The sequence below is a fragment of the Planococcus citri genome, chromosome 1 (genome assembly GCF_950023065.1).
Source record: "Planococcus citri chromosome 1, ihPlaCitr1.1, whole genome shotgun sequence".
Classification (NCBI taxonomy): domain Eukaryota; kingdom Metazoa; phylum Arthropoda; class Insecta; order Hemiptera; family Pseudococcidae; genus Planococcus; species Planococcus citri.
In genome coordinates, this window is record NC_088677.1 from 87,751,689 (window position 1) to 87,766,920 (window position 15,232).

Genomic DNA, 15,232 nt, shown 5'->3' on the forward strand with positions numbered 1-15,232 from the left:
CATATTGTAAGCAGTGATACCATTTCACAAAATATTAATTGGCCAGGAAAATTGAAAAACCCAGAACAGGAACCAGTGTTACCATTTGATGATTTTGGAATTTAAAAAAGTAATAATTCCACCATAAAGCAGAGTTGTTTACTGATGATTTGAAATTGTTGCAAATCAGTGCACTTTTCCAATTTTAATCACACAGAAATTTTCATTTCATAAGCAGTGTTACCATTTCAGGAATAAAAAAGCTACAAATGATGCAAATTTCATACAGATCAGTGTTACCAATTTATCATAAGATTCATAAGGCAAATTTTGGACTTGAAAAAAAAATCATTTTATCATGAAACAGTGTTGCCTACTCACAAACACAAAATGAAATCCCACATAAATATTATTGAATTTAGAATCAATTTCTCAGTGTTACCATTTTGAAAAATATTTTTAAAATAGATAATTGGGAACAACCTCAAACAGTGTTACCATTTGATGATTTTAATATTGAAAAAAAATCCATCACTAAGCAGTGTTGTCCACTAACCGATTCAAAATTGTTACAAACTAGTTTCTTTCGATTTTAATCACTCAGAATTTCAGAATTTACTTCATAAGCAGTGTTACCATTTCAGGAAAAGTTGCACATGGCGGAAATTTGATGCAGTAGAGTGTTACTGTTGGACGAATTTTCATGCCATCGTGAAACAGTGTTGCCAACTCACAAATACAAAATTAAAAATTTAAATTATCAATATGTTATTATTGGATGATTTACATACGCAGAATTAATTTATCAGTGTCGCCATTAAAAAAATTATTGAACGTACTCCAGCCTAAAAACGATATCATAATTAGCCGAATAAAGTTAACATCTATTTCAAAACATCGATTTATTGAATTGAAATTTCACATATTACGTATACACAAAAAAACCGCACATAAAACATAACATTTAAGTATGTACTTAGGCATATAGTATATATTTTAGTAAGTATTTCGTTAACATTTGCGAAATGATAACATTGGGTAACCAGACAAATTTGTATTAAATCAACAAACGAATAAAATGAGAATATTTTCATCGTGTGTGTGTGGTGTTACATAGACGAACAGATTTTATACCTTTGAGGTTAACATAAGATATCAAGACGAGACGGTAGGTAAAACATATATAAGTAAATTAGGTATCTATACACCTATGTAGTATAGGTAAGTAAAATACGTACGACGTACAAAGAAGTATTCAAGTACATAGATAAGTAAAATACACTGACTTTAGAAACAATAACACAACGTGTGAACGTTCAAGATCTCTTAAATAACCACACTGGTTACCCGATCGGAAAATTCCAAGATTTAAATAGGTATAATTTACATAATTTAAATTCTATACATAGCGAAATACACATATATAAGGGTTTCGAACGTATATAAAAACAAAACAAACAAAAAAAATACTGTAATTTGCCTCATCACCACCATATGAGAGGGGTTTTGCGATAAGGGCCCTTGTGGTGATATTTCGATTTTTTCAGGAGAGAGAAAACATCGAATTGCTTCGATTTTTTCGATTTTTTTTTTTTTTGATTTTTGGGTGCAGTGTTGTCTTGCGCATAGGTTGGATGGGAAATTTTGACGAAATTCGTTCATCATCGCCTGATATCCGTGATTTAGAAAAGGGACCTTGTGGTGAAAAGGCGAATTTACACAACGTTACAGACTACCCCGCAAAAAAATACCGAGAAATTCGGATTCGCCATGAAATTTTACATAGGTAACAACAATAAAATAATTTTTCCATCAACCTTTTTTTTTTAAAAAAAAAAAATCAAAAACAAACGAAAACTTTGTTTTTCGATTTCCCAAAAATGTGAGTTTTTGAGTATTCATGTTCAAGTAATTTTTAAACGAGAAGTTGATGAGATAGGTGAAATCTGATTGCTCCATTCGATTTCTCGTGAAAAAGTAAGTCGGAATCGCCAATAAAAAAAAAAAAACATCGAATCACCACAAGGACCCATATCGCAAAACGCCTCTCATATATGTATGTAGATTAATATACCACGTTCTTTTAAACACAAAATATATAGAGGGGGGGGGGGGAATCTCCAACATGAAAAAAAACTAAATGCGTCACAGATTCAACACGAAATAATTATACGAGAAAAGAAATTAATAAAGAAAATTCAAATTCGGTTCTCAAATTCTACTTACATTTCTACGAGTATATGATTATACGATTTATATAGGACTCGAGTCGTGTACTTATCTAAAAATATCAAATAATTAAATCGGAAACCGTCATTTATATGTAGGTACATATTTCTTTAAAAAAAAATAATCGGAATACACACGCCTAGGCTTCCATATATACGTTCCTAGGATCAATCGGCGTACCCAGACTACGATATTTTTCAAGCTGCTTGGTTATTAAAATTTTAGAATAATATAATTTTTATTTTTGTACTCGGTTTTGGTAACTTTAGTACAAATTAATACTAGGAATAAATCACAGTAATGCTTAATATTTAAGTTTTTCTCATTTTTTTTCTTTTTCATTGTTGCAATTTATAAATTTTTCGTTATTATTATTTTTTTTTTTGACTGAAATAACGGTTTATCGCGGTACAACGTTAGGTAAATGGTAGGTATAAATTCGTCTTAAAAAGGCAAAGAAAAAAAAACACCACAGAAACACGATAATTAATTTCATGCCTTACGTAATAATATTTGTTTCCATCGTACCTAAGTAAGTTTTCAATTTGACAATTTTGATTCGTATTTTTGATTTTTAATAATGAAGTAAAAAATGAGGAAGAAAGAGGGCATGTAAACCGTAAAAAGTAGATAACAATACAAAGGAGTTTTTTCCTCGAAACAAAAAAACAAAAAATTGGTAACAGAAGTTGGCCAGTGTACAGTGATTTTATACAAAAATAATAAGACGAAAAAAAAAATAAAAAAAAAAACACATTTTTTTTTCAAATATAAAACTGCTAAACGCGTAACGATGTTTACTAAATAAAATCATTCGATAGATAAGGAAAAAAAATGATAAATTCGTCGGCAAGATTGTGTAAAATCGATATTTTCACGTCGTTAAGTACTAAAAATGCATACGGTATCGATGAAAAATATCTTAATAATTTTTTTTAAAATTAACGTTTGAATAGAAAAAATCAAATAAAATAAAATACACAAAAAAGTAAAAAAAATATACAAATGTTTTATACCTTGAAATGTATTTTGTTTAATAATGTTTTAGTATAGTTTTAATCAATGGCATCCTGTTGTTAGAAAAACTTTGATTGCGGCGACCTTCCTTGAAAATTATCTCGTTCAAAATCGAAACATTACCACAAATGACACCTGCTGATTACACACGATTATTTTGATTCGATATGAAAAAAATGACTAAATTTAAAAAATAAAATTCACGAGGAAAATACGAGGTACGAGATTCGCGCACGAATTTGAGCGGGAAATTACATTCGAGTTTGCGAAAAATGGCTGAACTGAAGGGCACAAATCGCAATCGAATTTTAAAGTCGAACCAGTCTCCAATTTCGAATAAAAATCAACTGCTGTGGGATTATTCAAAAATAACCTTGCAACCGATCAAAATGGGTTGAAACTTTGCCAGAAATTTAAATATTTCAATGAAAATGCTTTCGAGCACTTTTCAAGAATTTTAATCTCCAAAATTGGATCATAATTTTCGAAATTTTCAAACAAGGTGTCCAACAAACTAATTAAAATAAGTCAAAATTTGACAAAAAAAAAAAAAAAAAAAAAAAAACAGAAATTCAATTAAAACCTTTTCTGATTAGTTTTGAACATTTTTGATCTCAAAATTGAGTGAACTTTCTAAATAGTCGTGTAAAAATAAAATTATCTTATAACTTATCGAAATGAGCCATATGAAGAGAAAAATTAGCAAAAAATATGACTCAAGTTTGTGGTCAAAAACATTCGAGTTTTTCTCAAATTTTTAAACCATTTTGATACAGTGCAAGGTTAAGTACTTTTTCAAAAATTCCGAAAATAAAAAAAAAAAAAACAAAAAAAATGACCCAAGTTTGAGCTTAAAATTCCTCAATTTTGAACAAAAAAATTTTAATAGAAATTCTTCATTCGCTCCTGACATTTTTTGACCTCTTTTGACAAGCATATAGCACATTTTCAAAAATTCCAAAAATCGTAATTCAATTTTGGGATAAAAATCTTTCAAAAATGCTCAAAAAGCAAGTTCGTCGAAGTATTTGAATTTTTGAGAAATTGCTATCATTTCAAATAATTATCATGGCCCAATTTTGGATTCAAAGTTTTTTTAAAGTGCTCAAAAACAGTTCTGATAAACATTTTTGACTTTCTGCCAAAATTTCAGTTCACTTTGTATGGTTACATGACCCCATTTTTTTTTTAAAAATCTCAAAAATTTTATGGCCCAATTTTGGGATTAATTTTTTTTCAATTCATTAGAAGCAATTTTGATGAATAATTTTGATTTTCTGCCAAAATTTCAGCTCATTTTGTAGGGTTACATGACCCCTTTTTTTTTCAAAAATCTCAAAAATATTACGACCCAATTTTGGGATTAAATTTTTTTTAAAATCTTAGAAGCAGTTTTGATGAATAATTTTGATTTTCTTCCGAAATATCAGCTTATTTTGTAGGGTTACATCACCCTTTTTTCCCAAAAATTTCAAAAATATTATGACCTAATTTTGGGCTTGAATTTTTTTTTTTAATTTTTAGAAGCAGTTTTGATGAAAATGTTTCATTTTTTGCTGAAATTTCAGCCCATTTTGAAGGGTTACATGAATATTTTTTCAAAAATATCAAATATCATGACCGAATTCTGAGCTCAAAATTCATTCCAAGAGCTCAAAAATAATTTCGGTTTGGAAATTTTTGGTTTTTTGCTGAAAATCAACCAATTTTGACGAGTTACAAGATCCTTTTCCTTCAAAAATCCCAAAATTCACAACCAAATTTTGGGTACATAATTCTTTAAAAAAAAAGCTGAAAAACGTTTTGACAGAAATTTTTGATTTTCTGGCAACATTTTAACCCAAATTGCACTTTTTTAATAATTTCGAAAATTGTGACCCAAGTTTAGTTGCAAAATTCTACAATAGTGGCCAAAAAAAGTTTTTATGGAAACTTTTCCATTTTCTGTTGAAACTTTGAGTCATTTTGAGAGATTGTATGACACCTTTTTCAAAAATTCCAAAAATTATAACCCAATTTTGAGCTCAAAATTCTTCAAAAAAGTTTTCACAAATTTTATCCTATTTTGAAAGGTTTGCGTTGCACCTTTTTCAATAACTCTGAAAATAAGGACTCCAGTTTGTGGCTCAAAATTTATCGAAAGTGCTCAAAAAAAGTTTAGATTGAAAATTTTGGATTTTCTGTTCAAAATCAATCCCCTATTTCAAGCCAAAAATTCACAAAAAAAGGCCAAAAGAAGAGTTTTTGAATTTTTGCTGAATTTTAAATTTATTTCGATGGGTTAAATGGCCATTTTTTAAAAATTCCAAGAATTATGACGCAATTTGCAACCAAAACTCCACACAAAAAAAACATTTCTCGAAAATGATCAGCAAAAATGTTTATTGAAACATTCAAATATCTTGTAAAATTTTAACCATATTGCGAAAGGTCGCATCGTACTTTTTCCAAAAATTCCCAAAATCATGACACATCTTTGAGCTTGAAGTTCTTTAAAAACACACAAAAAGAATTCATCAAAATAATATGTAGGTAGGTACCTATTTGAATTTCTCCCTGAATTTAAACTCATTTTGATAAATCACGAGGTAAGTAAATCTGAAATAATTTCACAAAATTTCAGTTTCACTCGAAATTGGGTCCAAGCCATTTTGAAAAAATTAGGGGGGAGGGAGTGTCTCTGGGCTCAACTTCTCCCATTTTAAGTGTAACTATAGAAATCCAAGGTCAATCAACCCACATCCCTGAGATGACCAGTAACTTTAGATGCTTGTTCAGTATATGAAAAAGGGACTAGTTCAGATTTCAACTCTTTACCTCCCTTACTTTCCCCACCTTTAATCCTAAACAATTCCACTGACCTAAAACATGCCAAAAAGTCACATACGTACCGAATCGCATTCAACGAGCCGAAGAACGCCGAACCAAAGATGATCGATTTCCCATCGGAATCGGGTCAAAAACGAGCCAAAAAATCAGCTCTAAGTCGAACGAAATGCGTAAGTTTTAAAAATATAAACAGGTTTAGAAAAACCCCTTTTCAAAATTTGAAAAAAAAAAAATAGTAATAATAAAATAAACGTTATAGGTACACGGTAACGCGTACCTAAATAAAAATTGAAACGAAAAAAAAACGAAAAAAAATTGAAAGTATTAATGATCACACGAAAAGTCTGTTCCGTAAAATATAAAGAATAAAAAGAAAATTAAAAGTCGCGTAATAAACATTTCGAAGTGATACAAACAAACAGACCTATACAACACACAAATATCAGCATCGGAAAAAACCCAAAAACTATAAATAGTAAACTTATACAACAAGACACACATAGTAGACATACACGTACAGGAGGAATATACCCGTACTAGACACCAATTTTTTTTTTTTTTAAATAAACACACAATTAAATACGATAAGTATTTTTTTTTTGTTAGATAATAATTAAATGCAAGCGCCTTTATAACGAGTAGGTATAACGAATTCCTCTTTTTTTCCTTTCCTTGAACGACTCTCCACCACGAATGTTTGGGTAAAATAAAGTTGTACTTACCAATACCACCCGAGGATCTTAATGAGTACACAATGTACGGTAAATTTTTCGATCATGGATCGCGATCGCGAAAAGCTATTCGAGTAGGTAGGTAAATTTAAAATGAACACAATAAATTTCTCTGTAAATTCTCGCGGCGAATTAGAAAATATGATAAATACGAGTTTGGTTGACATGACGTTGCTGCTATTCTTGCCCTATCATCAGTCGTCGTCATCGACCTGATGATGATGATGTTGATATCAGTCGTTATCAAACGAATCCCAATCAGTTAAACGTTGCCTTTGAACACGTTCGTGGAAATCTTGGAACGTGCTTTCCCTCAGACGATAAATACCGGAGTTGGCCTGTTTCGTTAACGTATCCAGTATGGCTTGGTTCTCGATAGTCTTGCTGGGCAGTACGATCTATAAATAAAATGGAGTTATTAAAATTTTACCGGATCATATGCTTATAGAGGGGCAAGGGATGAGCCTCCGCGAATGCTTTTTTAAGAACTGTGAATAAATTTTTTCAATAAGCTAGCGCCCTCTGGAAATAGTAGTTCAACTACTGGCAAATCTTCCCATCACCAGTCGATCATGCACCTTACACCTGGGTTGAAACGGCCCTTCTCAGGGCCTCCGACAAGGACACCTCCCTTAAGGATCATGTCCATAAACATAGAGGGCCTGTCAGGGCCGAAGGAAGTTATATGTACTACCTGAAATGGTTAAGAACCTGAACATAGATGTGCTCGCTGTTCAAGAAATACACAGGCGCAGAGAAAGGCAGAAGCCAAAAATTGAAGGAATGAAACTTATTATTAGGGATATTCGTTTAGGCACACTTTTTACACTAGTGTAGTGCACTCTATTCGTTTTGCTCAAGGTCACTTGGTGTATACACCAATTTTTATTCGTTTTGTTCCAGTGTAAGGCTTGGTGTAATAAGTGTATACACTTTTTGCACCCATTTCAAAGTCGGTGTAAGCAGTGTAGTGCAGAGTTGGCGCGATTCGAATCGCGTGAAAGAATCGAGAAAGAATCCGATTCTCACGATTCGAATTGGATTCGAATCGCGGTTCCCCAAGTCAAAAGAATCGGGAAATGCAGGAATCCGATTCCCTTTTATAGAGAATCGCACCGCCTCGATTCCCTGCGATTCCTTGCAGATGTTTTTCACGTGTTAAAACAGTGAAATGTACTGTTTTTAATGACTTTTAAGTGATGCATTTGCATTTTGTAGCTCGGGACTGATGACATTTTTTTAAAGGTTAGCTGTTGTGTGAAAATATCTTGAATCATCGATTCTATACAGTGAAGGAATCGCGCAATGTAAGAATCGGATTCAATTTAATGGAGAATCGCGCCTTCTCGATTCCCTGCGATTCCCTGTTCACAGCAACAAACGAAAGAATAGAACATGCAAAATGAGCATATACCAAGTTGGGGAGATTACTCATTTCATTTCAGATTCATTTGTGAAGTCCTGAAGTTGAGAAAAATTAGTATTTGGGAATCGGAATCGGAGGGAATCGAGAACCGCTAAAGAATCGGATTCAGAATCGGATTTGCTTTGTGAAAGAATCGAGACTGGAGAATCGCGATTCTCCCAAGTATGAGAATCGTAATTCAGGAATCCGATTCTGACGAACCAAGGAATCGCGCCAACTCTGGTGTAGTGTAAGAAGAGTATGATATCAATTTTATAAAATCATTTTGTTATCAATTATTCCATCATGGAGAATGAATATTTTAGTTCTTTTATTAAGATATGTTTTATTTTTTATAAAAATTGAGTTTTATGTGATGACATGTGGTGTATGGTTTACACCAAATACACCAAAGTGCAGATTCTGATTTTACACCTGGTGTAAATTTCGTGTAGTGCATTACACTAGTGTACACTAGTGTAAAAAGTGTATGCCTAAACAAAAACGACTATTGATAGACCCCATGAGAAATATGGAAGTGCTATACTAGTTAAGCTAAACATGGAGGTAAAAAGTACTTCACTGTCTGATGAAAATAATGTCGAGATTCTAACAATCAACATGGGAAACTGCTTAATCTCATCAGTTTACAAACCACCGAATGTAGAATTTACATGGAAAGAAAACAGCAATATCCCACCCATAGAAACAAGAATAATAGTTGGAGACTTCAACAGCCATAGTGTAAGCTGGGGATATGCTGAAAATGATACAGATGGTGACCTAGTGGAGAAATGGGCTGAACAGCAGCAGCTGAGCTTGGTCTTCAATGCAAAACTGCCAGCATCCTTCAATAGTGGAAGATGGAAATGCGGATATAACCCAGATAACATTGTTGTTTCGGAGCAAATCTCAAGTCTATGTCACAAATGAGTAGCAGATCCAATTCCTCAAACCCAACACAGGCCAATTATATGCGAAATTAAGGCCGTCACCAGCCCAATTAAATGTGAAAACCCACATCCAATATTCAATTTCAAAAAGGCCAATTGGGAAGCTTTTAAACAGGCAATAGAAGAAAAACTAGACGACCTACTGCCAATACCAGAAAATTATGAACTCTTCGATGAAATCATTAAGAAAGCCTCAAAAGATCATATCGTACCTTGGGAGCAATAAGGTCACATCTCAAAAAAGTGAAATTTTACAGGAGAGTGATTTTCTTTTTTTTTAAACTTGATTCATTATTTTTATCAACTTATAATTAATTGTGAGGAATGAATAGCACCTCATTTTAAAGATCTGGTATCCTACCTTCATTTAGCATAAGAACACTTTGAAAAATAAAATCTTAAAGAGAAAATATTTCAATGTTTGGAAAACATTTTGAGCTATAGGTAACCTTTCATTAAAGTTGATGTGGAGGCGAAAGGAAGCGTCCAAAAAAAATTTCATGACAACAAAGTTGTAGAGAATTAAATTTCCAATCAACATGATGTCGTTAGTTTTTTTCTAGAGTGCTTAGTTTTTGAGTTTTTCTCAAAAAACTGAAATTTCATGATATGCACAAATTCATTTTTCTAAAAAGTGATCAATTTAAAAAAAATTTTTCATTTGGTACAAACCAATAAAAAATGCACTCCTTGTGACTATTTCTAAGTGAAAAACATTCAAAACAATCAAAACTATTTGTTAACACTTTGCATGTACGAAATTTGCTCAAAACAGGTGGACTTTTTTGAGATATGCCCTTATAACTCCAAACAATTTGCAATGTTGTTGAGATTTTGAGTTAGGCCATTTGCATTTTTTACAAGATCTAGATAATGTACTCAACTCAAAGTGTAATTTTTGGTTGAGGGGGGGGGGGTCATACAAACCCCAAAAATGCAAAAACATCAAAATCAATTTTTTTTGAGATGTGACCTTATTACTCCAGAGGTGCGATATTCCAAGGGGAGCAAGAAAGGAGTATATCTCTGGAATGGAGCTGTACCTCATAACACAATACAAGGAGTATGTTATAAAATTTAATGAAAATCCTTTCAGTGAGAAAACCATTGAACTAGGAAATCAATTAGCAAGTGATATAACAGAATCCAGACAGAAAAAATGGCAGGAATTAGTAGAAAATCTGGATTTCTGCAAAGATAGTAAAAGAGCCTGGCAACTGTTGAAGAGACTTGATGGAGGCAAAACCCAACCGAGCAATTTCACTCAGGTTACAGCTAACCAAGTAGCCCATCAACTACTCCTGAATGGCAATATTGACAGCAATAGCAGCAGAACAAAAGTGGAAAGATGGATGGATGTGGAAGTGAATGACTTTGCTACACCAATTACCAACAAAGAAGTGAAGTCTGCAATCATATTGTCCAAAAATAGGAAGGCTGCTGGTGTGGATAATATGTATACTGAACAGATCAAACACTTCGGACCAAAGGCAATAAATTGGATCCAAGAAGTGTTTAATGCCTATATAGAAACTTCAAAAATGCCAAGACTATGGTGACAGGCACATGTTATTGCATTACAGAAACTAAGCAAGGATGCAAATGACCCAAAGAGCTACAGGCCTATCTCCCTGTTGTGTCACCTATACAAGATTCTTGAAAGAGTCATTTTAAATTGCATGGCTGACTGTATAGATGAGGGGCTGATCAGACGGCAGGCTGGATTTAGACCAGGAAAATCATGCACTGGCCAGATATTACACTTGACACAGCACATTGAAGATGGCTTAAGGCTATTCTCTACCCCCCCTGTTATCAGTATCAATTTTTGATGAAAACTACAAACTTTGGACGGGGATTGTGCAAAAACTATTGGACGGATTTTCATAGAGTTTGGTTTATTTTACTCAGAAAACATTCAAAAGCCAGGGTATGTCGAGATATTTTTGATTTATGTCATTTTGTGGCCATCATTGGGAATTGAATGGAGGTACTATTGAAGCTCAGATCTCTGTTGGAAAAGCTAAATTAGAAAATATGGCTACATACCCTCGCTTTCAATGATAGAATATTAGCATTGGTAAAAAAAAAATTGAAAGAATTTTGAAAATTTCGCGAAGAAATCTCTGCCCAAAGTTCTGATGGGAGCGGGTTGCGGGACATAAGTACGGCTAAATTCGTTCACTCAATTACACACAATCTTATGAACAAACGATGAAAATAATTTCGAACATTTTTGCAAAGGTAGAGAATACCCTTAAGAAGAAAGTCACTGGAGTAGTGTTTGTCGACCTCACAGCAGCTTTTGACACAGTGTGCCACCGACTACTCCAGTATAAGGTGTACCAACTTACAAAGGATTTTAAATTCACACTGATAGTCACTATGTTGATGAAAGACGGAAGATTCTATGTGACACTCAATGGTAAAAACAGCACATTGAGGCGGCAAAAGAATGGATTGCCCCAGGGCAGTGTTTTGTCACCAATTCTCTTCAACATCAAACCAATGACCAACCAATTGGACCAGATACCAACCACTTTCTATATGCAGATGATCTTGCACTAACTGCCCAACATGATACATTTGCAAAGGTGGAGGACTCACTAAACCAGGCTACAGAAGAACTGGACACTTACTATAAAGATAACCACCTCAAACCAAATCCAACAAAGACTGAGACATGCTTTTTTCATCTCAGAAATCGCGAAGCGAAGAGACAATTGAATATTCGATGGGGTGGAACAGATCTGAAATATGCAGATAACCCCAAATACCTGGGTGTAACTCTAGATAGGTCCATGACCTACAAAAGGCACTGTGAGGCAACTAAAATGAAAGTTGCAGCCAGAACACATGTAATTTGGCAAACTAGCAGGCAGCAGTTGGGGAGCAAAGTCCCAAGTTATGAGAGCATCTGCACTGGCACTGTGCTATTCAGTGGGGGAGTATGCCTGTCCTTTTTTGAGTCATTCAGCACATGCAAGGAAAGTTGATATACCCCTAAACGAAGCATGTAGATTGGTGACAGGGTGCTTACGCCCAACACCATTGAATAACCTGTATGAGTTGAGTGGAATTGCCCCACCTGCAGTCAGACATGAAGTTGCATCCATGGTAGAGAAGACAAAGATGCTAAAAAATCTGCTGCATCCTATGTATGGATATGAAAAACTGGCAGAAACCCGCCTCAAATCTAGACACAGTTTCATGAAAACAAGAACTAAAAGATACCCCTAGCACAGATAGATGTCGTATATGGAATGCAGGTGTTGAGGGAAGAACTAGGCAGGAAGCCCTACCAAGCAGAGAATATTTGAAATATGGACTGTGGAAAACACTTAACAGTGAGGAGCGGAGTCACACGATCTAAGTACAACCTTCATAGATGGCAGTTGCCTGATGATGATCTGTGTGAATGCGGCGGTGTTCAGACTGACAAACACTTATTTGAGTGTGAATTATCAGGAAAAATCAATCTTGGAAAATTAAATGGGACACTTGACGATGAAGCAGTTAGATTCCTAGAGTACTGGCAGGAGAAGGGTATTTAGATTTAGATAAAGATTTAGATTGAGTTTTTTTATGTTAATTTAGGCATGTCGACTGTATATGAGAAAAAAATAGGCTTATAGCTACAGTTTTTGAGAAACTGAGTATTATTGAAAATTAGGAAGGTCAGGTACTCACCTTGATTAAATCTTGGGGTGCGATTTTCATCAAATTAATGTCTTTCTTTAATCGGTCCATAATGTGTTTGAATTCTTGCTTCGGATCCGGCTTAGATTTACTTTTATTTTTCGCCCATCGTAAGATCGCTTCGAATTTACGAATTTCAGGAACGTCCAGATCTCGATTCATAATCTGATTCACCATCGATTCCGAAAGCGTTAAAAAATCAGGATATAAAAGTACCTGGAACATAGACGAACGAAGATTAGTAAAAAAATCTGTCATTTTTACAAAAATATTCTCTCATTTTTTTTTCAAATCCAAAGTAACATAATTTTAAATGTATTTTTTGACTCGCTAGGCGAAAAGAAGTTTCGAAGGAAGGAATTACCTACATTGAAACACTTAAATTTTTTGCACGTCTCGACGAAGACGTATTTACGGCGAACCGGGTATGCAATTTTATTAACGTCACGTGTTCTCGCACTGGCTACGTATTTACGGTAAACCGAGTAGGCAACTTTTCTAACACATCTGCACACCACGCGACACAACGCAACGTAAGGCGACTGATGCAATGAATATCAAATAATTTTCAGTTCGTTTTTTTATTTTTCATTTTTAGGTACAACATTCTTCAAGACCCTTTCACCTCTCCTAATAAGTAAAATTCGAAAAATTCTGTAAATGAATTTCAAATTTCAGATCGACGACTCTCTAGCTTGGAATATACTTTTTTACTTTTTTTTTTTATTCGACCCCAGGGACATACGAATGGATCTAATCCGAGAAATGAGTTTATAATCGAACTCAGTGACCTTTAACCAAATAAAGGAAAATGATGCAGAGTCGACATTTTTGAAAATTACATAAAAAATTGAGACTTTTTATAAAATATTATGTTAAAATAAATTTGTATTACCACCTTCGGCGCGTGCTGTTCGATGTACAGAAAAATCAAATTAACCAGTTCGACGGCCGAATTATATCTCCATACGTAGTTCTCCAAATTGTTCAACATCAGGCAAATCTGCAATCAACGGAAAATGATTTCTTTAGTAATCTGAAGTTGACTTTAATAATTTCATTAAAAGATAATCTTGATCAACTAATCAATACTACTCGTGAAAATAAAACTATACGAATCACGGCTAAATTATTACAGACACTTCAAACTCTCAAAAAAACACACTCGACCCTTTCCCTCCCCGAAAACAAAAACACATGAAGAAGAATTTTCGTATTTGTGTCACTTTCATTTTATACTTAACACCGTAAAAATACCTGCTTTTTTGTGATTTTTTCTCAATGTCACCACTTCAAATTGTAGGTTTTTATGGAAAAAAAAAAACAAAAAAAAAAACAGTGAATACTATTTTGACTCTCTTACTTGAAATTGAATCAAGCCGGGGATCCACCCCCTTCCACCCCAAAAATCAAAAAACATAAAATTTTTACGTTTTTACGTTCTAATTCTTGGACTTGACCGATTTTCATTAAAAAAAAAAAAAGGAAATGACTTCCCCATTCAGTTTTGAAACCATTCCAAAATAATAGAGAAGTAAAACTTGAGCCCCCCCGCCAATTTTTAATCGAAAAAGTTGAAAAATTATCAAATTTTTTTAGACTCTAACCCTTAGATTTGATTTAATTTCGATATAAAAGCACTATCTAGTTTTAAGCTTTGCCAAACAGATGGGCCAATGACCTTGAAAGGACAGACATACGACCACAAGAAGCTAGACACGTAGATCAGTACTCTTAAGAATCCGAACACACCTATCAATGACCTTGAGAGGCCACGCAGACGGGTCAATGACCTCATGACGGGCCATAGTAGTGGATAAACGACCTTAAGAATCCAGAAAGACGGTTCAATGACCTTAAGAGGTCACACAGACAGAATCACAAGAGACTAGACAGTCAGGTCAGTGCTCATAAGAGTCCTAAGACACAAGTCAACAACCTCGAAAAGACGGTCGCCGGGTCAATGACCTCGAAAGGGCAGTCTGCCGGGTCAATGACCTCAAAAGTTCAGTCTGCCGGGTCAATGACCTCAAAAGGCCAGTCTGCCGGGTCAATGACCTCGCGAGAGGTAATACCGGATTGATAGTCTTTAAATGACATGCAAGCGGATTCAATGATCTCATGACAGGCTAGACATGCAAATACATGACCTTGAGAATCTTTATGGGGAGGGGAGGTCACTGACCTTGAAAAACATATCAGACAGATAGACAGGCAAACAGCCAGACACCTTGAGAAGTTGGACAAATGGACCAATGGCCTCAAGAGGTCTGACCTTCACATACTGTATAGGTAGGGCAATGACCTTGAGGGTCCGAACACACCAGTCAATGACTTTAAGAGGCCAGGCAGCCGGGTCAATGATCTCATGACAGACCAGACAAGCAGAT

At 34.2% G+C, this 15,232-nt stretch overlaps 1 protein-coding gene across 4 annotated transcripts in view; it reads right to left on the reverse strand.

The window, feature by feature from the left end:
- Positions 1–2,322: 2,322 nt before the first annotated feature.
- Positions 2,323–15,232, reverse strand: part of rsh (radish) — a 780,520-nt gene continuing 767,610 nt past the window's right edge. For 3 of the 4 annotated variants that reach the window (XM_065356244.1, XM_065356235.1, XM_065356219.1), the window contains 3 exons: positions 13,738–13,845; positions 12,834–13,058; positions 2,323–7,183 (listed from right to left, as the gene is read on the reverse strand). In XM_065356244.1, the coding sequence (XP_065212316.1) occupies positions 7,019–7,183; positions 12,834–13,058; positions 13,738–13,845 (498 nt within the window). In that variant the 3' untranslated portion in view covers positions 2,323–7,018. The remainder of the gene's footprint in view (positions 7,184–12,833; positions 13,059–13,737; positions 13,846–15,232) is intronic. The other variant, XM_065356228.1, reaches the window with a different exon arrangement.